At 43.6% G+C, this 23,053-nt stretch overlaps 3 protein-coding genes across 4 annotated transcripts in view; 2 read left to right on the top strand and 1 right to left on the bottom strand.

The window, feature by feature from the left end:
* Positions 1-8,133, top strand: part of NSD3 (nuclear receptor binding SET domain protein 3) — a 118,115-nt gene extending 109,982 nt beyond the window's left edge. The window contains 5 exon segments of the mRNA XM_032838075.1: positions 3,673-3,789; positions 5,256-5,397; positions 6,432-6,538; positions 6,996-7,200; positions 7,613-8,133. Of these exon segments, the coding sequence (XP_032693966.1) occupies positions 3,673-3,789; positions 5,256-5,397; positions 6,432-6,538; positions 6,996-7,200; positions 7,613-7,851 (810 nt within the window). The 3' untranslated portion in view covers positions 7,852-8,133.
* Positions 8,134-14,142: 6,009 nt separating this feature from the next.
* PLPP5 (phospholipid phosphatase 5) lies at positions 14,143-20,136 on the top strand. The gene is made up of 7 exons (XM_032838078.1): positions 14,143-14,261; positions 14,475-14,583; positions 15,077-15,167; positions 15,996-16,059; positions 16,516-16,640; positions 17,286-17,456; positions 19,101-20,136. Exons 1-7 carry the CDS (start codon positions 14,197-14,199, stop codon positions 19,259-19,261), a joined length of 786 nt encoding a protein of 261 aa, XP_032693969.1. The 5' UTR covers positions 14,143-14,196; the 3' UTR covers positions 19,262-20,136.
* The window catches only part of DDHD2 (DDHD domain containing 2), a 26,522-nt gene continuing 20,995 nt past the window's right edge, over positions 17,527-23,053 (bottom strand). The window contains exon 18 of one of the 2 annotated variants that reach the window (XM_032838077.1): positions 17,527-17,538. The gene's annotated coding sequence lies outside the window, so the exon portion shown is untranslated. Of the gene's footprint in view, positions 17,539-20,475; positions 22,657-23,053 lie in introns of those variants that run through there. The other variant, XM_032838076.1, reaches the window with a different exon arrangement.

Raw genomic sequence — 23,053 nt, 5'->3', positions numbered from 1 at the left:
AATTTATCCAGTTTAATATCATGTTAACATCTTTTAAGAGTAATTGCATTTATTTTAAAATGTATTCTAATTTATTAAATTGATATAATCAAGAGAAAAGAAAAATATAGCTAGGATTATTCTGCCAGTTAGCTCTTGAGGAATTCCTAATGTAAGACAGTTGGTCTTCTACAAAATAGCTGGAAGTCTATATTCCTGAAAAGCGAAATCATGAAGACTGGGTAGCAACATAGAAAAGATTTGTGGTGAATTGAGGGGACAGAAGCCAAATATGAAATTGATTGTACACAGCCAGTTCTCTCCTTTTTATATGTAACAGATTCCTGAAAATGTGTGCCAGAGCCAAGTAAGAGACTTCCTGTTACAGAGTGATTTCTTTCTCAAAAATTAAAATATATATATATTAAATACTGAATTATACCCTATCTTTTTGCCATAGTCTTTAAGGACAGATTACTAGCATTTTTAAAGTTCTTTATTTGGTCATTTTTGTTCACAGTTGAATTCACAGTTAATGGGTGTCCTTTGGGTTTGTTTGTCTTTTTATAAGATTTTATTTATTTATTTTTTGATGTGGGGCTTGAATTCACAACCTCAAGATCAAAAGTTCCATGCTCTGCCAACTGAGCCAGCCAGGTACCCCACAGTTAATGGTTTTAAGTCCAGTAAGCAACTCTTTAGTTTTTTGGGTTTTTTTTCTTTCAGATTTTATTTATTTATTTGAGAGAGAGAGAGAGCGTGCACAAAGGGTGGAGTGGCAAAGGGATAGGGAGAAGCAGACTCCCTACGGGGGCTCGATCCCAGGACCTGAGATCATGACCTGAGCCAAAGGCAGATGCTTAACCGACTGAGCCACCCAGGCGCCCCGGTGAGCAACTCTTTGAGGCTAAGGTTTGTCCCTTTAGGACATCGGAAATATTTCTTTTATAAAATAGCTAGGAATATTTATTTACAGTGTTATCAAATTGATATCAGCACTTTTAACTTTCCTGTATTCACTCCTTTTCATAAAACAGTAAATATAAACCATAATACATGATACTCAAGCTTTCACAGCCACAGAACCATTTCTTTAAATGAAACCTTACCTTGAATCCTAATATGTGGAAAAGATGATGTATAGCCAATTGGTTGCAGTTCTGCTCTATGGGTTTCAGTTAAAAAAACACCCTGCCATTAACCCAGTCTTGCATGTATGGCACCGGCACTGGGCTAATTCCAATATAAAGAGGAGTCCTCCCTTGTCTTAAGTAAATAAAGACTAGACTGACTTTTTATCCAGTCAGTTATTCTAAAAACAAAAACAAAAACAAAAACTGACCCTGCCATTAAATAAGTATAGTAACACAGGGTGGTGAGGAAATCTACCTGTGAGGGCGGTGGTCCCACGCGATGGGAAAGCCTGGTAAGGTGACAGAGCATGGGGCTCAAATGTGCATACCCTCCTCCGTCCTTTGTGAGAAAGGACTGGAAGGAAAACATAGTTCCAGTTATCAATTAAATATATTTCTTTTTCTTTTTCTTTTTCTTTTTCTTTTCTTTTCTTTTCTTTTTTTTTTTTTTTTTTTTTTTGGTATTTGTACATTTCTTTTTCTAACCTAATTCTTTGTCATAGCCCAGAGGTCAGCTTTTGGGGCCACCATTCCCCAGTGGAAGCAAGTATGTAGCTCCTTGAGGCTGACTCTCAGCCTCACTGACCCCACTAACAGCAGACCACTATGGGAAGGGACATGCACAGGACATTAGGTTGGTTCCTTCCAGTTTGACCCATTAACTTTTTCTCTTATTACAGAAGTGACAATCTTTTGTTTTTATCAGTAGAGAAAGATTAAATATTTGTAAGAATGTTGGCTTATGTTCTTAATGATTTGCCAAAATCAGAGAATATGGTACTTCTCTTCAGATTGCTGAAATTTACTATCAATTCTGTGATTCTCAGAACCGTGAATCTAAGTGATAAAACCATGAATTCTAAGAACTAATGAAAATTTGTATAGGGGAGGAAGTCAGGGTGGGAAGAACAAGAAGCCTGGTGAAACAATAAGCAAATACATTGTTTTCTACGACATCTCTTTTTCTATATGACAAAAAGTTCTGTAGGTAATGCTCTTGTCCTGGATTGAATTAGCCATGCTTTTGGGGTGAAAGGGTTAATGACTATGAATGTATAAACACAAGATGTTGAATTATAGTATTTACCTTATGTTAAAAGAAGCTAGTCATGGGGCGCCTGGATGGCACAATCAGTTAAGTGTCTGACTCCTGGTTTCTGCTTGGGTCCTGAACCCAGGATCCTCGGATTGAGCCCTGTGTTGGGCTCCCTGCTGAGAGCTTCTCCCTCTCCCTCTGCTTCTCCCCTGCTTGTGCTCTTTCTCGTTCTCCCTATCAAGTAAGTAAAATCTTTAAAAAATAATAAAAGAATCTAATCACTGCACACCTGTGAGAACAGCAAAATGAAAACTAGTCGGCAGTGCTGACAAGGATATGGAGAACCCGGGTCTCTCCTGCTGTGGGAAAGTACGATGGGGATGTGAAATGGTGCAAACACTCCAGAAAAGAGTTCCTTATAAAACTAAACTTAAACTCACCATTTGACCCAACCAGTTGTACTCCCGGCCATTTATCCCAGAGAAGTGAAAACCTATGTGTACACAAAAACTTTTTACCAGAATGTTCACAACAGCTTGGTTTGTAATAGCCCAAATATGGAAATAATTCAGACATGCCTCAGGAGAGTGAACCAGCAAACAAACCACAGTACGTCCACAGGGCGAAAGAGTGCTCAGCAGGAGAAAACAGACTGGACTGCGGACACACACAACAGATGGGTCAGGTCCCAAGAGAATTAAGAGTGAGGGGGTTTTTGCCAACCTCAAAAAATTACATACTGTGTGATTTCATTTACAGAACATACTCCAAACGACGGTGATGGAGAACAGATTAAGCATGGGATGGGGTGGAGGAGGGAAGGAGGCTGGTGTCATTATGGACTATACAAGGGGTCTTCGTGGAGATGGAACAGTTCTGTATCTAATTGTGGTGGTGGTGACACGATTCTACACCACACACACACACACACACACACACACACACACACATATACACACACACACATAGTGCATATAAAATTAGTGCAGTCTGAATAAGATTTATAATTTGTACCAATGTCAGCTCTTTAGTTTTAATACAGTCCTATAGCTCCTTAAGATGTTGCCTTCAGGAAATGCTAAGTGAGGGGTACACGGATCCTCTCTGCGCTATTTTTGCAACTGCCTGTGAATATCTAGATTTACTCCAAAATAAAAAGTTTTTTAAAAAAAGAATTCATTTAACAGGCATTAACCCTAATGCTGTACACTTAGTAAAAGTCAGCGTAATACACCCTCAAAGGCTTGAGTTAGCCTTATCTCCGGCTCCCACCATTATGTCACTTGGGCATGTTGTCATAAATCATATTGTCGCAAGAAAAGACAGGTTATCACCTTTTGAGACACTGCTACAAGAAAAATAGTGCCACCTGCCTGCCAGGGAATGACAACTACTATTTCTTTCTAGCGTTTGATTTCCAGGATTCTTTTTGGTTAATGCTCTTGGATTACACATGGGTGTTAAGGAACGCTCTCAAAGGGAACACACTGGTCTTACATTTACAGAGTGCATGCTTCTCTGCAGGGTGAATTTGTAAATGAATACGTTGGCGAATTAATTGATGAAGAAGAATGCAGATTGCGAATCAAGAGAGCCCACGAGAACAGTGTAACTAATTTTTATATGTTAACTGTTACCAAGGTAAAATTGCTTTTTTTTTGTAAGAAAAAAAGGATTTTTGGTCTTTGTTTCATGGGCTTAGGTTGAACTCCATTTCCTCTAATTTGATTGTTTTTTTCTGGAGAATGAGGGTGCTTTGCCGTAGCCAGTACGCTAGCCACCATATTATGCTAATTATAGCAGGCTACACAAAGGCTGATTGTTGAAGCCTTGCACTTGGCATGTGAGTGGACAGATGACCAGGACCAGCGTGGACATACGGGGCTTTTTGTCTCAGCTCTTCTTAGTCACTGAAGGACCTGGCCCTCAGTTTCTCCGTCACTGACAGAGACAGCTTTCTCATGCTAAGTTTTAAAGCCCCATTCAAGTTCTGATTTAACAAAAATTCTGACTCTGAATCGTTCTGTGTACTGAAATTTTGTGTCTGAGTTAGGACAAATGGGTGCCATCATAAATGAAATGACAGTAAAGCTGCTAGATTAATCCATGTGCTCATAAGTCCCATTTGCCGCACATTCGGGACATCCGTTATCTTGGTCCTTTCTTCAGCAGCCCTCTGATTTGCGGAGGATGGGAAGCTGAGGCCCAGCCCTGACAAGCGATCTGTTGGATATCTTGTCACAGTTGAGTGACGGGCTAAGACCAGTACCCATGTTTTGTATGTTCCAGGCTCTCCCTGAAACTGAGTTAGAATAGCATTAAAAGTAAGAACTGGAAATCACTTACAAGAACTCTAATTTAACTGATATGTCATTGTTTGACAGTTTTACCACTTTCAGGAACATAAATTTCATAAATATAAAATGCTATTTATTTCTGATGGCTGAGTGGCCCTTCAAGTCCACTGCTTGCTGTCGGAGGCCCTCCAGCCATCTTGACGACACTTGGGAGGCTCCGTCCTCCAGAACTCATCCAGATGATCAGAGTTTGAATTCAGGGCCAGAATGTTGAGCTTTTTACTGTGTTCTGAACGTCAGTGTAAGTGAAAATAGGAGGAGCAGGTAACCGCTGCAGAGTATGTCTCACGTGATAGCCCTTCTGTTGATCAAACGTCCGGATCTTCATTCAGAGGAAAGTCTCCCATACTTCCTCTGTCCCTCTTTATGGCGTGCTGTCCTGTCCATTTACCCCCGCACTGGTTTTGCAGGAAAGGAGGGCTGACAGCCAGTAGCGTGGTTCCCACCCCAGGCAGCTGGCTGAACTCTGCACTATGGCATGCCCGCGGCCAGTTCATTTTCTAAGTAGCAGTTTTCTATGATCTGTGTCTAGAAACAAAGTTTAAAAAAATAGAAACTGAATTCCACTTTATCTTCATTGTCTTGGCTTAAAGCTCATCAAATAAAGTAGACAACTTGGTCACCGGCCCTGAGAGCATGTGTTGGGGGAGTTGGCAGTTGCCATAGACTTGGGCTGGTGTTGGATGTTTCTGAGATAGGCTTGTACTTGATTTTATGTCAAAGCTACCTCCATTTCTTTTCTTTCTGAAGGACCGTATAATTGATGCTGGCCCCAAAGGAAATTATTCTCGCTTTATGAACCACAGTTGTAATCCAAACTGTGAAACACAAAAGTGGACAGTGAATGGAGATGTTCGAGTGGGGCTTTTTGCCCTTTGTGATATTCCTGCAGGTAAAAAAGCTATTTGCTCTCCATGTGCCCCTCTCTGGGCAGAATATCCTTCCAGGTTTGATGCTCAAGTATTTATTCAAGTACAGTGGGGTTACATTTGGAATTGTTATCTGCCACAAAGAAGTGAAAATCCGTGTCCTGCAAAAGGGAGTTGAGCAAGAGCCTTTCTGTCCAAGAGGATGTAACAGAGTCCTGTGTGTCCACGACCCTCCTGAATGACTTCTCCCAATTATTGCTGTCTGCACAATACAACCAGATGTTTAAGCTTTTGTTCTCTTATTTAAAGTATTAACATACTGGGTTAACATCAGCTGCTTTCTTGGTTTGTGTTGGGGGAGGGTTTGTTTGTTTGTTTTTTAGTTGAAAGATCAGTCTGTTTCAAATTAGACTCGAAAAGCTTCCGAAGGCAGTTACTGCTTCCCTGTTCCCTCAGCCGCCCAGCATCCTACCAGCAACATCTAGCTGCTTCTCTGCCAGGGTTTAGAGAAATGGGTGAGAAGGGAAGAGCTGTAGCTGATCCCGGGGACTCTGTTCAGGACCAGCCCAGCAGCAAGCTTGGACGACCCGGTTCGGGTCCCTGAGTCTTTGGTGTGACTAGTAAATCCGCACTGTGAGCTCTTCTCCGAGCACACTCTAAAGCATTAATCATCAGAGACCGTGTGGTCGCTGCTACTCCACGGCCCTACTGTTCATTCAGAAAGCCATGTAAATTAGCTTTAGAAAAGCAAGCTAAACCAGAGCCCTTTTCTCCCAAGCACAGATTTCCAATTCTTGGTCTGTTACATAGTTTCTGACCACTTCAATGAGAAGGATATGACAGCTTTTATAAACTGTTTTTTTTTTTTCTGCAATATTTGGTGGATGGGGGTGTTTTTCTCTATTGTTTCTCCCCCATCGCTCTTCATTGTGGAGCACGGGTGAGAGAAAAGCCTTCAGGTCAGAATTATGTCTCTCTTTTCATTATGAGAGTGCGTGTGTGACAGCATATCTCTTCCCTGTGACTCGAGTATGAGTAATTATTTCTCTTACTTTAGGGATGGAGTTAACATTTAATTATAACCTGGATTGTCTGGGCAACGGCAGAACGGAATGCCACTGTGGGGCAGAAAACTGCAGCGGCTTCCTGGGAGTGCGGCCCAAGGTCAGTGGTGCAGGGAGCGAGTGCCCCAGGCCGGCAAATGGATCCCCAGTTTAGTTCGCAGCCATCATGTTAACCAGAGTGTAGACTCTCTGACTTTCCAGTGAAGCAGATCTTAGATCCATCAGGTTCTGAAGAGATGTTTGTATTTCTCATTGAATCTGGAATTACCAACATCCTTTTCAAAAACTTCTTAAAAATCCACACTATACCCCAAACCACTGGATGAGCCACTTTGAAGTGGTGAATCCTTGCAATTTAAAAAAAAACAAAGCGCCTTATTAAAAAATCAATGAAAACGAGGTCTTATTTTTATTACAGTCCTGTTATGGAGAAGTCCTCCTGCTGGTTTTTAGGTAACTGAACAACAGAGCTTAAGAGAACTCAGATGAGTATGAAGCTATGGGAGCTTCCCTTCCATGTAGAGCCTCACACGCTGTGTTCTCCTTCTCCCTGCCAGTCGACATGTGCGTCAACAGCTGAAGAAAAAGCCAAAAATGCTAAGTTAAAGCAGAAGAGGCGAAAAATCAAAGCAGAACCAAAGCAGATGCATGAAGACTACTGTTTTCAATGTGGAGATGGTGGAGAGCTGGTCATGTGTGACAAAAAAGACTGTCCCAAAGCATACCACCTCTTATGCCTTAACCTGACTCAGCCACCATATGGTAAGCGAGCCTTTCGGGACCCTTTCCCTGACTTGCGGCTTGTCCAGTGATGTGTCACCTGGAATGTACTTTGCTCTCCTTAGTGGAGCCATGGGATGGATAACGAACAGAACAGCCAACACTAGAAACCAAGTATGCTAGTGAAAAGTCTGTCTGCAAATGTGGGATAGGTGAGGGCCAGGAGGATTGGTTTCTCAGGCCTTGTTACCATGGCGAGCAGTTGCTCCTCTTTCTGGCGGTGAGTTTGGGACGCAGTGCACATCCATTCCCAATAGTACACTCAGACATAAGTTTGGCCAGAATTTGGAGTTGTATTCTAATTGAATTCAGTATCCAGTCTCAGCAGATGGTGCAAACTTGGGTTTTTCGTGGGTAATCAAGAGGTCTCTTCTCTGTTCGCACCCCTCCGTAGGAAAGTGGGAATGCCCGTGGCATCAGTGCGAGGAGTGCAGTCGTGCTGCCGTCTCCTTCTGCGAGTTCTGCCCACACTCCTTTTGTAAAGATCATGAAGAGGGCGCTCTGGTCCCCTCTGCTCTGGAAGGCCGGCTCTGCTGCTCCGAGCATGACCCCGAGTCTCCTGTGTCCGCAGAATACTGGAGCAAGATCAAATGCAAATTGGAGTCACAAGATCGTGAAGAACTGAAAGAATAAATGGGTGGTGATTTTTTTTTTCTTTTTATTGAGATGAAAAAACGGAAAAGAAACAAGTGACTTGGTGGCACGTCGGCAGGAGAAAGCTGCTGCCGCGCGCACAGTCCCTGCCCGGGGCGCCGCCTTGTGGCCGTGCGCGCTGGGGCCGGGAGCACGCGGGCAGAAGCGCGTGGCCTGGGGCTGTTTTTCTGTTTTGTGGGTTGGGGATTCTTTCGTGGCCGGCCAAATTCCCTTGGTCTTCTCTTGCCTTCTATTATGCTTCCATGCCTTTGCAGCGGGGGGGGGGAAAGAGATGTCTTCACTCTGAAAACAGCGAAGAGAAAAGGAAATTTTGTTAATGAGATAAATTTTAAGTCTAGGATGTGTTCCTTGGGTGTAAAAAGCAAAAAAGTAGCCCTCATTCCTTTATTTATTTTCATTTTTTAAAACTCTGGAGAAGTGTAGTTCAGGTAGTCTATTCAGTGTGCGTGTGCGTGTGTGTTTGAAGTAGCATTTGGAGCAGGCCCTCTAGAAAAGGCTCTGATGACCTTTATATACCTCTCCGCTGAGCAGTAGGTAGGCTCACTTCTCTTTCCTCCAGATGACTTTTCTTGGCTCAGAGAAGGGTGCTGTGCGAGTCCTGAATCTGGCCTCTTGAAAACAAATGCCTCAGTGGATTTTACCCTCAGTGGTTTGCACCTAGGCCAGCTTTGTGATGGGATACCTTTACCTAGAAAGGTAGAGAATGTGGTTTTTGGTTCTGGGGAAAAACAGAAACAGGTGCCCTCACTGAGTTTGAAATGTTTTCCACTGACAGTGGACATTTTTGATGAAGTGTGTTTATGTGGAGGTGAATGCAGCGTTGGAGTGGTCGTGCCTGTTGCTCCAACATGTGGACAGAGGCAGCTGAAGGGAGGTGGAAGGCCCAGACCCAGAGTGGGGTCATTCTGTGCAGAGTAACGGAGCTGCTAGTCTGACCTGGAGGGTATTATGGGCGTTTCCTTTCCTGTCTCTGCTTCCCTCCCCGAATCAAACATTCCCTGTCTGCTGGCCACCTGCTGGCCTTGTTTCCTGGTGAAAACAACACAAGCGAGTCACAGTTGTATCTGAGTAGGTCTTTTGGGTTTAGTTCCTCATTTGGGGGGTGGAAGGGGTAGGGACATCTCCCGGTTATATGCAAACAGTTTCTATTTAGTATTATCTACTAATTAAAATTGCCCCACTGAGGAAAGGGAAGCCTTTCTACAGGGTGTGTAAGAGCCACACAAACACACTTTGTCTTAGGAAGCACTTAGGGAAGCTCCCAAGAAAGCAGTGTTAGCAAAAATGGTTGGCTGTGACGCTTGGATCTCCTAGATGCCAATGTACCAAGATGTCTAACCACAAAGTTCACTTGCATTTAATGCTTTGGGATATGTATATTCCAGTAGTCCTTGTATGAACTAATTAGTAATGTTAGATGTTGTCACACTGGACTAAGTAGAATTCTAGGGCTAGCTTGAATGAATGTTAACCTTCTCTGTGAATTTTGACTGCTTATAATTGCTGGTACCTGGTGGCATTTATTTTCCCTCAAGAAGTACCTAGGAACCTTAGGAAGGGAGGGAGGGGAGATGCTCAGCCGTGTTCCTTCAGTTATGTGTGTTCCTTTTTTCTTATCAATTTAGAGTTCTTCTCTGGAAAAAAGAAAAAAAAAGCTCTTTTGTGCCTCTCTCTCTCTCTCTTTTTTAATGTAAATGTGCAATTGAACTGGATTTTCTCTTGTAAAAAAAACAACATAAAACAAAAAAATATATATCACACTACAATTCCTTTACTTAAGCTCCTAAACTGCCATTTGCCTGATTCCAGCAATTAATTCTGAGGTAACTTATAGAGCCTCCAGGAATTCTCTTGATTAGATATGGTCCCAGGAGAAAGAGCAAAATGGAAAATGCTGTGCATGTTACCAGATCAAATCGCTACCAGTAACGTGCAGCACAGCGCACCAAAACACTAAACTTTGCTCTTGAGCAATTATATAGTTTGATATCCTTTTAAAAAATAATTTAAGAAAATCTAGGTTTTATCATACTAAAACTTTATTTTATATATATATATGTGTGTGTATATATATATATATATATGAGATAAATGTTTGCTTTTTTTAAACTTACTAATATGAAGGATTTCTTTTAACATTCAAAATATAACTTGTTGAAACCGTATCCCACATGAACTCTTCTCTTCTTGCTTTGTTTTGGACTTAGTGCTATTTAATATCTGATGACTTTTATATGGTAAGCCAGGGTCCATCCGTATACTTACAAATACCTTAGGTTTCAGTATTTTCATGCAGCTTCCTCATCATGTCACATTTTGTCATAATGGCTCTGCTGAGATTTTTAAATCTTTTTTTGGGGGGGTGGGAGGGTACCTAACAGGATCATTCTGCCATTTCAGAAATTAGGGTAAAAAACAAAATAGCTACTAACTACAGCTCTGGAGGCTTCATCCAGGAGTGCTCTTTAGTGGTCCAGAAAGAGGCTTTCATCCCGTCAGTGGCCCAGAGCTCTCCTCACACCTCCATGGCGTCACAACCAACCTGTTTTACATATCTTCACGTTGCAGGCTGTGGAAGCAGAAAGCAGGGGGAGAAAGCTGTGCTTCCCGTGCGCAGCATGTGCACGCACCGTGCTTGCCTGCACTCACCAACCCGGTGGGCCAAAGGACGCGTTGCTCTCTCATGGTCTGTAGTTGGTTTTGTTAACTTTCAAATGTGTGGTCAGAGCAGAAATGGTTGGGTTTTATTCTTGTCCAAAAATGAGATAACTTAAAGCATCATGGGATAATGGTGGTTTCTGTTTGTTTGTTTTTTAGCCTCATGTTACTTCTTTGGAAAAAGTGAATGTAAAGTTTTTGATAATCAGCATAAAGCTTCAGAAATATGATGGGTTACAACTGTAGAGGAAATGGGCCCTCCCGGCATGCATGGTGCAGACAGGGGCTGGCCCGTGGCCAGTGGTGGGGTCAGCAGGGTTGCGGTCACCCACCCCTCATTCCTAGAAGGCCAGCATGTCTGGAGGAAGCAATTCTCTTCTTTAATATCTAATCAGGGTTAGAGTCAAGAGGGAGGTGGGTTTTATTTTCATTTTTATCTTAACAAGTTCCTACTCTACCTTAATTCTCAGAAATGGTCTGGCCTGAGATATAGAATAGGCCGACTTTTAGAATCACTGAAAGTTGGAGCTCTCTTGTGTGTTTAAGTCAGGAACAAATGTAAAAACTAAAATAATAATAATAATGGGGGGGTGGCTCTGAGATCCCTTCTGCTATTTCCACATAATACTTGGAAACATGCTTGTAAATAATGTTTTGAAATTCTGAGATAACCATGTAAAGGACTCTCAGAGCAGGCAGGCTGTTGGACAAGTTTCTCTCCTTGCTCATGAAGTAGTTTCCTTTTGGCCTCGCTGCGCAGTCCGTGTTCTAATCAGGGTCAGAGCCAGCCTGGACGGCATAGGGCAGCCCTACAGAACGTCATCGGTGGACCCCCCAGCTTCATGGCTGGTCCTTCATTTCATTGTTAAGTACAAAGCTTCCTTTAGCATTCACCTTGAAATCAGGGAGCTGCCACATGCCATGTCCCAAGAGGATAAGGACACAGGTTGTGGTAGAGCCCTTCGGGTTTGGGAAGCTCACCTGGGAGGAGGTGCGATGCCACTGGCAAGTGGCTTTATTGCCGGGCGGAGCAGATTCGACTTCCGGAGTTGGCCAGGTTGCTGCACACACAAAGTGATCATTTGGAACGATTTCCGTTGGCCTAGGCCACTTGCAGTTGGTCCCTGGTTGTCTGTAAACCAAGAGGAGAACTCGCCTCCATTTTCAGCTAAGCTAGGGAGAGATATGATTAGACGGCTTTGCCATGTATTAATGAATATTGAAAAGTTGGAAATGTGTACGTACTGAAATCTACCAACTTTTCCCCCGGGGCAGGGTACAGGAAGAAAAGGGGGTTAGAACAGGGTGAGGGAGGGGGAATGACAATGTTTACCACAGGTACGAAGTAGTCACTTTAACATTGAGACCTCTGCCTCATTGAATTCAGGTTTTTTAAGTACTTGAAACTCTTCAGATTCCCCTTATTTTACAGTTATTTTTAAATTTATGAAGTAGAAAGCATTGTTTTGTATACTGTTTTGAAAACAAATAGCCTAGTCTCTTGTCCTCTTCAACTTGGATTAAAGGCAAAGTTCTGCGAATGGGATGGAGTGTCCACAGCAGATAGCTCAGATTTCATGTACACATTCGAGGAAGAGACTCTTGCATGAAATACCAGCATTTTTATGAGTATTTCCCATGTGTGTTCTTTCTCTTGTATTTTTGTCAACCCCACCCCCATGCACCTCTTCTTTCCTTTTAATACATATGCCTGTGTAGGGGAAAAAACAAAAATTTGCACTTACGTTACACTCCTGAAACGCAGGGTGTAGTCTGTGTGTGTTTCAGAAACGATTTCCGTTCTTTTCTCCGTCAGTCCATTGCTTAAGTGACAAATTCAGGTGCTTGTGGCACAGATGTGTGTGTGGTGGGGAGGAGGAGAGCAGCCTGCCCTTCTGTAGCCTGTGAAAGTCAGTTACATGTAAGAAAAAGCGAAAATGATGAACAGTTGCCAAAGTCATTTATTCAGTCCTTAGTTTTCTTATGTGACCCTCCGGATCTGCGAGTTGGCAGGCAAGCCCCCTCAGGTGCCGGTCGCCCCCCCCACCTGCCACAGACCTTCGATGTGTGCACGCGGGGTGCGCAGTGTCCATCAGATCACCGAGACGAGGTATGTATGAGGTATTCTTGTCGGGTTAGGAGTGGACTGGATACAATTTACTTTTTACTCTGTTGTCATTAATACTGCTCTTTATCTCATTTGTACTGTCACATACCCTCTGTTAAAAAAGAAAATCACATTGCCTCCGATGACCAAGATACTAAATGATGATTGATACTAAATGATGATTACAACTAGCTAATAAGATCCTTTTTCTATACAAGGGTGTGTGCATAATTGGAATTGATAGGAGAAATTCATTTGTAACCACTTGTGATATTGCACAGCAAACACAGATACCTACAGATTGTTTTCTTTTTCTTGTGATCTTTATCTATGATAATGACCTTTGTAGATTGGTTATTTCTGTACTTTGTTTATCTGTAATAAATTTGTAGATCCTGTGAAATGTTATTTTGCCTAAATCACTTGAGACTTGAGTCTTTAATAAGAAAGCATCAATATTCACTAAAGTCGATCTCTTTTGAGTTTCTGTGACTTGGCTAGAAGCTCTTGACACTAAGGGATTAGTGTTCATTTTCCCTGGGGGGTGTTCCACTAGGGCATTACTGTATAATGACTTGATGTTGCCACATAGACTTCAAGATATATGATATTTTGGGGGTTTTGTTGAATGGCCTATGTTTTACTGCATAGTGTGAAACGTGTAAAGCTTGGTTAACCTGTATATAGATAGCTTATTGTTGACTAGTTATAGTATATTTAGGATTGCCTGGAATTTTAAGCTTCTTACTACTGTGTGTGCCGGTAGGAACATAAATTTTTGTACATTATATTTACTGAGATGTTGCCTTTTTTTATTTTACAAATACTTTGGAATTCAGGTGTGTTTTTTGCTTCCGTGAGGATTAATTTGGAAAGGTTCTTAATGACATTCCACTGACTTCAGATTTTGCTTGAGATTGACTTCAATAAATTGTCCTGTATGTTCCAAATCGAACTGTGGACTTGTTCATTGCCTATAGTTTCTTGTCACAACTGCTGGGCGAGAGGTCATAATGGGGAGGGCAGGCACCCGGTGCCTGCCGATGACCCGAGGCCCTTCAAAATGCGGTCGCAAATAAGCTTGGAGCTGGTAACGTGGGGTTTGGTCGTGTTTTCACAGAGGGAAGGACCTTGGAGAATGTTGCTTCTTGCTTAGTGTGCTGGGAGACTATGGAGCGAACGGCCGGAAGGGAGATGTGCGTCACTTTCATCCCGGCGACTTAGCAGACTCCGCGGAGGCCTGCCGCTCGGCCAGACGCGGGGCGCCCGCTCGTGGTCGGTGTCTCCTGGAACGGCAGGAATGGCACTGCGGGCGCCTCCTTCCTGCCGCCAGCTGGGGCTCTCAGAGCGGCGCCGAGGGATGGCCGACCCGCCTGGGCAGGGAAGTGGCTGCGACGCCTTCCTCGGGTGCAGTTCGTCCAGCGTCCGCCAGCCCGCGCCCCCGAGCCGCCGAGGCCCGGCCAGCCACCGCCGGGACGGCCCTCCCCGGGGCGGCCTCGCCTCCCGCCGCCGCCGCAAGAGCTGCCACGTCAGCGCCGCGTCTGTCGGCTGACGGCAGGATGGGGAAGGTGGCGGCCCTCGGTGCCGAGCTGGGCGTGCGGCTCGCCCTGTTCACGGCCTTCCTGTAAGCCTCCCGCCGCTTGCACCCCGCGGCCCGCGCCTTTGGGCCGTCCCCCCCGCCCCCCGAAGGCGGCAGGCGGCCGGACAGCCCTTGCCTCTGCCCTGGGCTCCCGGTGCAGGGGGCGGGGTGGGGGCAGCGGTGGGAAGTCCCGACGAGCGAGCGGCCGGAGGCCGGAAGCAAACCAAAGTGCTCTGCACATTTTTCTTTCCCCTCTAGGGTAACGGAGCTCCTCCCTCCCTTCCAGAGGCTGATCCAGCCGGAGGAGATGTGGCTTTACCGGAATCCGTATGTGGAAGCCGAGTACTTCCCCACCAAGCCCATGTTTGTGCGTGGAGAACTAGCCTTCCTTCCGACCCTTAATATTTAGGACGAGCTCGATGCTAGGGAGCAGGCGGCGGTCCGTCTGGCTCAGGGTGATCTGGAGAGGTCTTTCGTGGGGAGCGTCTTGCTCCCTTTGATGAGGGGCTCAACTTCTTGTTTCCTTATGATAACGATCCAAATTGAGAGCGTAGGATGCCAGTTTTGGCCCAAAAGACACGTTCTGTGAGCTCTGCTCCTTAGGATGGACTGAGGTAACCCGTCACGTAGAGTAATGGCTGATGGCCGTGGCGTTCCCGGTGGAGCAGGTGCCTGCCCCATCAACCCGCAGACGCTGCCACTGCATACACTGACAGGGACCCCCTAGGTCTGACCTGTGACTTCTGCTGTCCCCTCCATCCCTCCTCCCTGTCGGCACTGCTTGAACCACTAGCTGTGTGGTTTTACTGGGGGTTTGGTTTGGGTTTTTTTTTTTTAACCTCTACCATCTTCTGTTTCAGGTCATTGCATTTCTCTCCCCACTGTCCCTGATCCTCTTGGCCCGATGTCTCAAGAAGGCTGGTGCGACAGACAGCAAACAAGCCTGCCTGGGTAAGAACGAGCCCTCACTGGCTGGGCTGGTCTCTGTCTCCTCAGTGCCGGCATCTCAGCCACTGGAGGTGTGACCTCTGCCTGTGGAGACCACGGAGTTCTATGTTCCTAAAGTCATCCTGTCTCCCGTACCCGTGTTGTCACCCGTGAGAAAGCTGGCACTCTGAGAACATAGTTGACCTCCGATGTGAACAATGTGCTGAATGACTGGTACCCCAGAAACGTATTCGGCCTAGTCCGGAAGTGCTCTCTCTACTCCACCACGTTCAGGCCTAGAATGATTTTTCTGCTCAGCTCTGGCTGGAGCCTGACCGTTCCTATCTCAAAAAGACCATGGCTGGGGCGCCGGCGTGGCTCAGTCGCTAAGGGGCTGCCTTTGGCTCAGATCATGATCCCAGTGTCCTGGGATCCATCCCTGCATTGGGCTCCCTGCTCCGTGGGGAGCCTGCTTCTCCCTCTCCTACTCCCCTGCCTCTGTTCCCTCTCTCATTGTGTCTGTCTCTGTCAAATAAAATCTTTTTATTTTTAAAAAATATTTATTTATTTGACAGACAACAAGAGCAGGAACACGAGCAGTGGGAGTGGGAGAGAGAGAGGGGGAAGCAGGCTCCCTGCTGAGCAGGGAGCCCGATGTAGGACTCGATCCCAGGACAGTGGGATCATGACCTGAGCCGAAGGCAGCCGCTTAATGACTGAGCCACCCAGGTGCCCAATAAAATAAAATCGTTAAAGAAAAAAAAAAGACCACAGCTGCTCTCTTGATGAGACCATGACCATGCAAGTCCTCCTAGGCAAAACCCACTAATAGTAAGTTTCTTTATTTTCCAGCTGCCAGCCTTGCCCTGGCTCTGAACGGTGTCTTTACTAACACAATAAAACTGATCGTGGGCAGGTGAGTGACCAGTCTGCGCCCCAGTGCCTGCCTCAGGCATCCCATCTGCAGGAGATAGTTAATGGCGTGGCACCACCCATCTTCTTCCTCCCCCTCTCCCCAGCCTCAGTCTGACCTTGTTCTTTCACCTAACATGGCCTCCCTCCCCTATGGCTGTCCTGTGGGTGACACTTGGGCTCTTTCCTGCCCTGAACAGTGTTTCCCACTGACCAGCACAGCGGGGTCAGTGTCCACTAGAATACCCCAAAGCTGCAGTGTGACTTGCTCTTTGCCCTAAAAAATAATCATGTGCCGGACTGCCCGCCCCCCTTAAATGTAGACCCTGGAAATAAAGCTTTTCTTTTAATGGTTTTATCATTTTACCTGGGACACTATTTGACCAACTGTGAACAGGATTACAGTATCTGATACAACCAAGTTAAGGGATCTGTGTTGAGACCGTGTTTATTTTTTCAGGCCACGCCCAGACTTCTTCTACCGCTGCTTCCCCGACGGGCAAGCCCATTCCGACTTGACGTGCACAGGGGAGAAGGACGTGGTGAATGAGGGCCGCAAGAGCTTCCCTAGTGGACATTCTTCCTGTATGAATACCGTGTGGACTCAGCATCTGTGCTTTCTTGGGGTCACCGAGTTTAGCTTAGGAAGCTTATGAGGATGGGGCCACCTCACTATTGCTAAAAACCAGAGAATCCCCTCCTTTAATAACCCTAAGATTCCATAAGCCTGAGCCTCAAATATTAGGACAGATGTTCAAGATAGAGGAAGTAGTTTACCTTCATGAGATTTGAACATTTTATGAGTCTTGTATTATTTATCTAGATCCCACAATCTGGTACTAGTTAGGAAAATATTAACTAACCTTTATTGAAGGGGCTTTGGAAAGCATTTTTTTATTCTTATCTCTTTTGGTATCGTAATAGCCCAAAGAGATGGATACTATTATTTTTATGATTCCTATTTATACATCAGGAAACTAAGGCATCAAGAAGCAACCCTACCCAAAGTCCTGCTGCTAGTATTCCAAACACTATTCCCAAGGGTAAATATTATTAACTTGGGACACACAATAAAGTTCTTCATTTTTCCCTCTGTTTCCTCATAGATGATCTGTACCACAAGTGTACCCAAAAAGGATAAAGCACGTGTGTGCCCGCAGCCACCTGTCTGCAGATGAGCAAGGGAGCTTCTTTTGAAAGACATCTGCTTACTGGTCTTCCCTCTTCTAGTTGCATTTGCTGGTCTGGCCTTCGCTTCCTTCTACCTGGCAGGGAAGTTACATTGCTTCACACCACAAGGCCGTGGGAAGTCTTGGAGGTTCTGTGCCTTTCTGTCACCTCTTCTCCTTGCATCTGTGATTGCGCTGTCCCGCACATGTGACTATAAGCATCACTGGCAAGGTAAGCAGGGTGTTCCTGCCGTGTAAGTCTGCATGTTTCACCTGCCGCCGTAGCCCTAGCATTCGGCACAGAGACGCTGACTCTGTTAAATGAATCAACAGTTGAGTATGGGATAGTCTGGGTTTCTGAACCAAGTTTCCTTTTAAAGAGATTACCAAGGAGAAATGTCCCAATTTTTCTGTTATTTTGAAGCATCACAGGTTCAGAATAAACTAAGAATTTTTTTCCTCTAAGAAATTTTTTACAACAAACCTCAAAGGTCAATCTATTTACTGTCTTAAAAATCAAGTTTGTTAAAAAAAAAAAATCAAGTTCATCATGAGATTTTTGTTCAGAAACTAAAATTCAAGAAAATATAAAATTGTAGTTAAACCAAAGAAATTTGTTGAATGATATAGTAAAACATCCAGATTACAGAGTATCTTCACATAAAACCCGTAATTAAAAACAAAAGCTGATAATATTGCCCAGAAGTCCTTAGGAGCCCTGTTTTAAAGAACAAGCTGATTTTCTTTAAAGAAGGGCAACTCCTGTACAGTTTATTACTTCCTCTAGAACTCTTTAAATGGTGAAAAAGGGGTTAATAGCAGTAAGTGAAACTTTTGTTATTTTGAATGTTTAAAAAATTCAATCTAGTGGGAGGTGGGGGGGATGGGGTAACTGGGTGATGGGCATTAAGGAGGGCACATGATGTGATGAGCACTGGGCATTATATACAACTGATGAGTCACTGAAGTCTACCCCAGAAACTAATGATGTACTATATGTTGGCTAGTTGAATTAAAAAAATTTAGTCTATCCTTGGAAAAAGGTTTAGACTTATTAAAGATGTGGATTTTTAAAATTTTATTTATTTTAAGAGACAGTGGGGGGAGGCACAAAGGGCAGAGGGAGAAGCAGGCTCCCTGCTGAGCAAGGAGCCCAATTTGGGTGGGGTGGGGGTTGGATCCTAGGATCATGACCTGAGCCACCCTGGTGCCCTCAAGTATGTGTTTTGACTTGGTGTTTAGGAAAGAACCTGAAGATAATCCTGTTAACTATATGATAAAATTGAGAAAGCCTAAAGAAACCATAAACCTGAAATTGAGGTTTTTTTGCACCCAAACAAGTAGAGTTAACCTGGAGGGCCAACTTCTCTATATCGGTGTCCCCCACTGTACCGCACTTCACAGAGAATTGTGTTTTAGTAATGGAAGGTTCTAGCACCCTACACTGAGCAGGTCAGTGCCATTTTTCCAAAAGCATTTGCTCACCTCATGTCTCCATCATATTTTGCTAACTCTTGTAGTGTTTTAAATATTTTTATTATATTTGTTATGGTGATCTATGATCAGTGATTATGACTTGCTGAAAGCTCAGATGATGGTTAGCATTTTTTAGCAATTAAATATTTTTTAATTAAGGTATATACTTTTGTTTAGATCTAGTGCAATTGTACGCTTTAGTAGACTACAGGATAGTGTTAACATAACTCTTCTATGCACTGGGAAACCAAAAATTCATCCTACTTGCTTTACTGAGATACTCGCTTTATTGCAGTGATTTGGAATCAAACCCTCAATATCGGTGTGCCAGCACTGCGTGCTGTTTTAACATTTAAGAGTCCAGTATGATTAAGAAAGTACCTTATCTCCTCTCTTTTAGATGTACTAGTTGGATCCATGATTGGCCTGACATTTGCCTATGTCTGCTACAGGCAGTATTATCCTCCTCTGACGGACGCAGAATGTCATAAACCGTTTCAGGACAGCCTTGGACTGCCCACGGCACAGAAGCCTGGTGACCTTTATCATTTTAGTATTTAGAAATTAGAACTACCTCAGTGGAGATTAGGTGCATCAGCCCCTCTAAACTGCCCAAGACAAGAATGTCTGACCTGTTAACTCGTAAGAGATACAGGTAAGGACACAAGCACTTCATTCTGTCTCCATATGTTTATGCAGTTTTACTCACATGGATTTGTCATGAGTCAAGGTTCAAGGTTCATTTTCACGACTCTCTGCCACCCATTCTGATAAAAAGATCTTCCAGTTGCCCACCAGATTGGTATCCCAGGAGCTACAGTGTTTCACATTTAACTTAAATGCCATTCTTAAGGGTTCTTTCACAAAGAAGCCTTTACATACCCTAGAACCCACTGTTAAATTTCCATTTTCCATAGCTCAAGCTCTTAAAACCCAGGGCACGACCAACTAAATTATTTTGGTTCTGTTTACTTTCTCTAGTGACAATTCCATCAAGCTTTAAATAGGAAAACGTCCAGTTCTGGCTTCTTTACCGCCTTATACATGTGTCTTATCTAAGTCTAGCCACACACTACTGTCCATTTTGAATCCTGTGGGCATAAATTATTTACTGAACCACTGAATAATTTTTTAAAATGGTAAAGACAAGTGAGGTGGAAATCATTAGTTGCTAGTATTGAAACCACACTCCTGAACTGTGTTCATAAGCTGCTTTCCATTCATGTATGACTGAAGATCTGCCCAAATGCATCAGTTCTGCAACTGGCTAAAGCAGAAAAGAATGTTCTTGTCTGGAGAACAAATGAACTTTTTCTGTCCCTTCGTCATAATGGGATTTAAGGAACAATTACAGGACATCCCCAGAACTGATGCTATTGGACCAACAACTGCCCTTCTCTTTGTGATTGTACTTTAAATATGACCTGGTCTGATGTGTTTCTATATTTTCAATGTTTCTTTTTCCTTCAATAAATGTGACAAAGAAAATGGTGAACGTGGGTGTTTTTGGTACATAAAGTATCACTCAAGTGCTGGAAAATTTCCGAAGTAAAACGCTGGACTGCCCACCTGACGTAAGTGATACTGACTTCGTAACTGCTGTGCTTTTAATTCTGAACTACATCTGCCTATGATCATGAAAACACCAGTCAAGGGAAAAGAACTTAAATATTAGTTCTTTACCCCAAACTTCCTTTTTAAATTAGCTTTAATAACATAAAGGGGAAGGAAATGGTTATTGTATTCATTTGCTGTATAATGGATCGAACCAGGTAAAAGCAGGCAACTGGTCAATATGGTTTTATTTCAGTATTTCATAAACTTTTAAATAGAATCATGTAAAAAACAAACATTTCAAAAAGTGCAAAATATTAGAAAGCTAATCAGTGCTATTAATCTTCCCATGCACACAATCTCTTGCTGAGATAAGCAATACAAATTCTGTAGCAGGGACTATGTATAAAATGATACTCTACAGAGTTTAAAAGTAGGCTTGGTCAAGAAACTGCACATGATACAACTGAAGTAGTGCAAATAACACAGCTAAATAAAGAATTTAAATCAAGCTTATTAACCTGTGTACTACACAACCACGATGATACCGTAGGTGGAGAGACGAGATAGGAAGCTCCTTTACAGTCGCCTGCCCCTCACCATCAGAAAACTTTTCTTAGTACCAACAGTGGTTTATCTAGCTATCCGGGGTTAACGCTGTTCATCTTTGGTTATAGGGACTCATTCTTTCTTGCTTATCCTTTGGTTTACTCTTAAGCTATTCTGCTATATGAAGAATAAATTTAAATTTGAAGACAACAACTTGACAAAAGCTTCCCCCTTTAAAATATAATTGAATGCACCCTTACTTCAAACTCAGCTTATATAGTAAAGAAAATAAAAGTATTCCATATATCTGACACTTCTTAGTGGCTCAGCATTAGTCTATAAGCAGATGGACAAGTAAAGGCCAGGAATGGATTCTGTACCCCAGCCCTACCTCTGCCATCTCTAAGGTGACCGTGATTAACCTTCCCTTTCCTTTTCTCTGGAAAGGGATAGAGCTCACTGCCGTCACACGGACGGCTTAAGTAAATGTTAGCCAATGCACTGGATAACCATGATACATTTACAAAAAAACCCTTTTTTATAAAAAACAAAACACAGCTTGCCTGCCTATTCCACTTTATAAACAGAGAGGCCTATAGAAGTTGGAGAAGAGGGTAAAGGAAAGTCACAAAGAGAACTGCAAAGTCAATGACAAACTCTGACCAATGAGAAAGAATGTACAGCACAGTGGTGAGCAGATGCCCTGGAAAATATCAGTCTATATGCACCCGCCGTCTGCAAGGTACGGACATCTCACTTTGCATGTTCTGACACGGACTCTGCACTGGCTGCACAGATTTTTCTTTCAGAATAAGAACTATTTCTCCCAGCTGAAGCTACCTGCCCAGCCAACACGACCTGTGCCATGGGGCTGTTAAATAAGCTCTCTGGATTATGGGTACCTAAGCAGGCAGTGGTGTTTACAAAATGTTTTCAAAGAGGACACACAATACTGCCTTCACTCAAGTGAATATCGTGGTTGACTTGCACAAATTCTCTTTCACCTTAAATGTACTACTGATTTTAGTCCGCTGTCAAGGCCATGGGATTTCAGGTTTTGTCGGCCCTTTTAACTCTGACCTCAACTTAAGAACAGAAGTTACTATCAAATAAGATTTCATCTAGAGTCTCCCCATTTGAAGCATGATATAAAAGGCCAGGTCTAGAATATATAACATCTTTGCTTTATAAAGATGCACCTAATGGGAACTAAACTATCCACTGAAGACTCTGAGAGCAGCTCGAACAGCTGGGAAAACAATGAACAGCATCAGTGATTCCTCGCAGGCAGCGGTCCGCTGCAGACAGTAAACAATGCTGTGTGTGAGCTACACTTCAGTGCTTCACACAGTACTTGTAGGAAACAAAAGCTGCTCGAAGGAAGCTGCCCAACTCCACACCCACTTAGCCTCCAAATGCAGAGAACAGCGATGAGATGAGCGCGCCCCAAAATGCCTTCTGAACCTCCGGAGCCTGCTTACAAACGGAAGCATTTCCTAAAGATAAGCAATAATTTCCTAGAAAAATTTCTACCAAGCCAAAATAAATCAAACTCAAAACAGACTTTATACTATCTCAAATAATAAGCAATAGAGGATGGCACCTGTCATCCAGAATTAAAGATGCAAACAAACCCCACTATGAAGAGTGGCAAGTGCTTCTATGAAGCCAGTGGTAAAAAGTAATAGGGTCTTCCCTTTGCTTTTCCTCTCACTTCCGAGATAACAAGATTATCTTCCAAAGACCCCAGTGGTAAGTAAGTGACAGGCAACATGCAGGAAATGAGACGGCAGAGGAGAGGGAAACCGCAGCAACAAGCAGGCGCATTTTCTGGGGGAGGATCCTTCAGTGTCTAGGGAAGAGTGGAACAGAGGTCACGATGCAGTCACAACTGGAAGGTGACCGGGCAGAATTCGGGAGTCTAATGCACGGACTTTCTAGTTACACATCTAAGAAGCAGAGGAACTTAAATCTCAGGATGGGCTCTTCGTCATTAAAATTGTAACTGTTGCCACGGTAACTTAAATGATCAGAACTATTTAGATTCTGAGTTTAGATCCTAAAAAAGTGACAGGTGTTACTGGACTAAGTCACCAGCAAACACACACACACACTCTTGGTCTAAATGGGCTACTGCACTTATTCCTCAGCAGTTTTAACCAGAGTCCCTCTAAAAATGAACAATAACCTAGATCTTGGTGACAGGCAACAGAAAAGTACGTTTATAAAGAGCTCAAGGCTACACGGTTC

This window comes from Lontra canadensis, unplaced genomic scaffold (genome assembly GCF_010015895.1).
Source record: "Lontra canadensis isolate GAN:19392208 unplaced genomic scaffold, GSC_riverotter_1.0 scaffold101, whole genome shotgun sequence".
NCBI classification, from domain to species: Eukaryota; Metazoa; Chordata; class Mammalia; order Carnivora; family Mustelidae; genus Lontra; species Lontra canadensis.
Note: the sequence above shows the minus strand (reverse complement) of the source record. Positions and strands in the feature narration are given on the sequence as shown.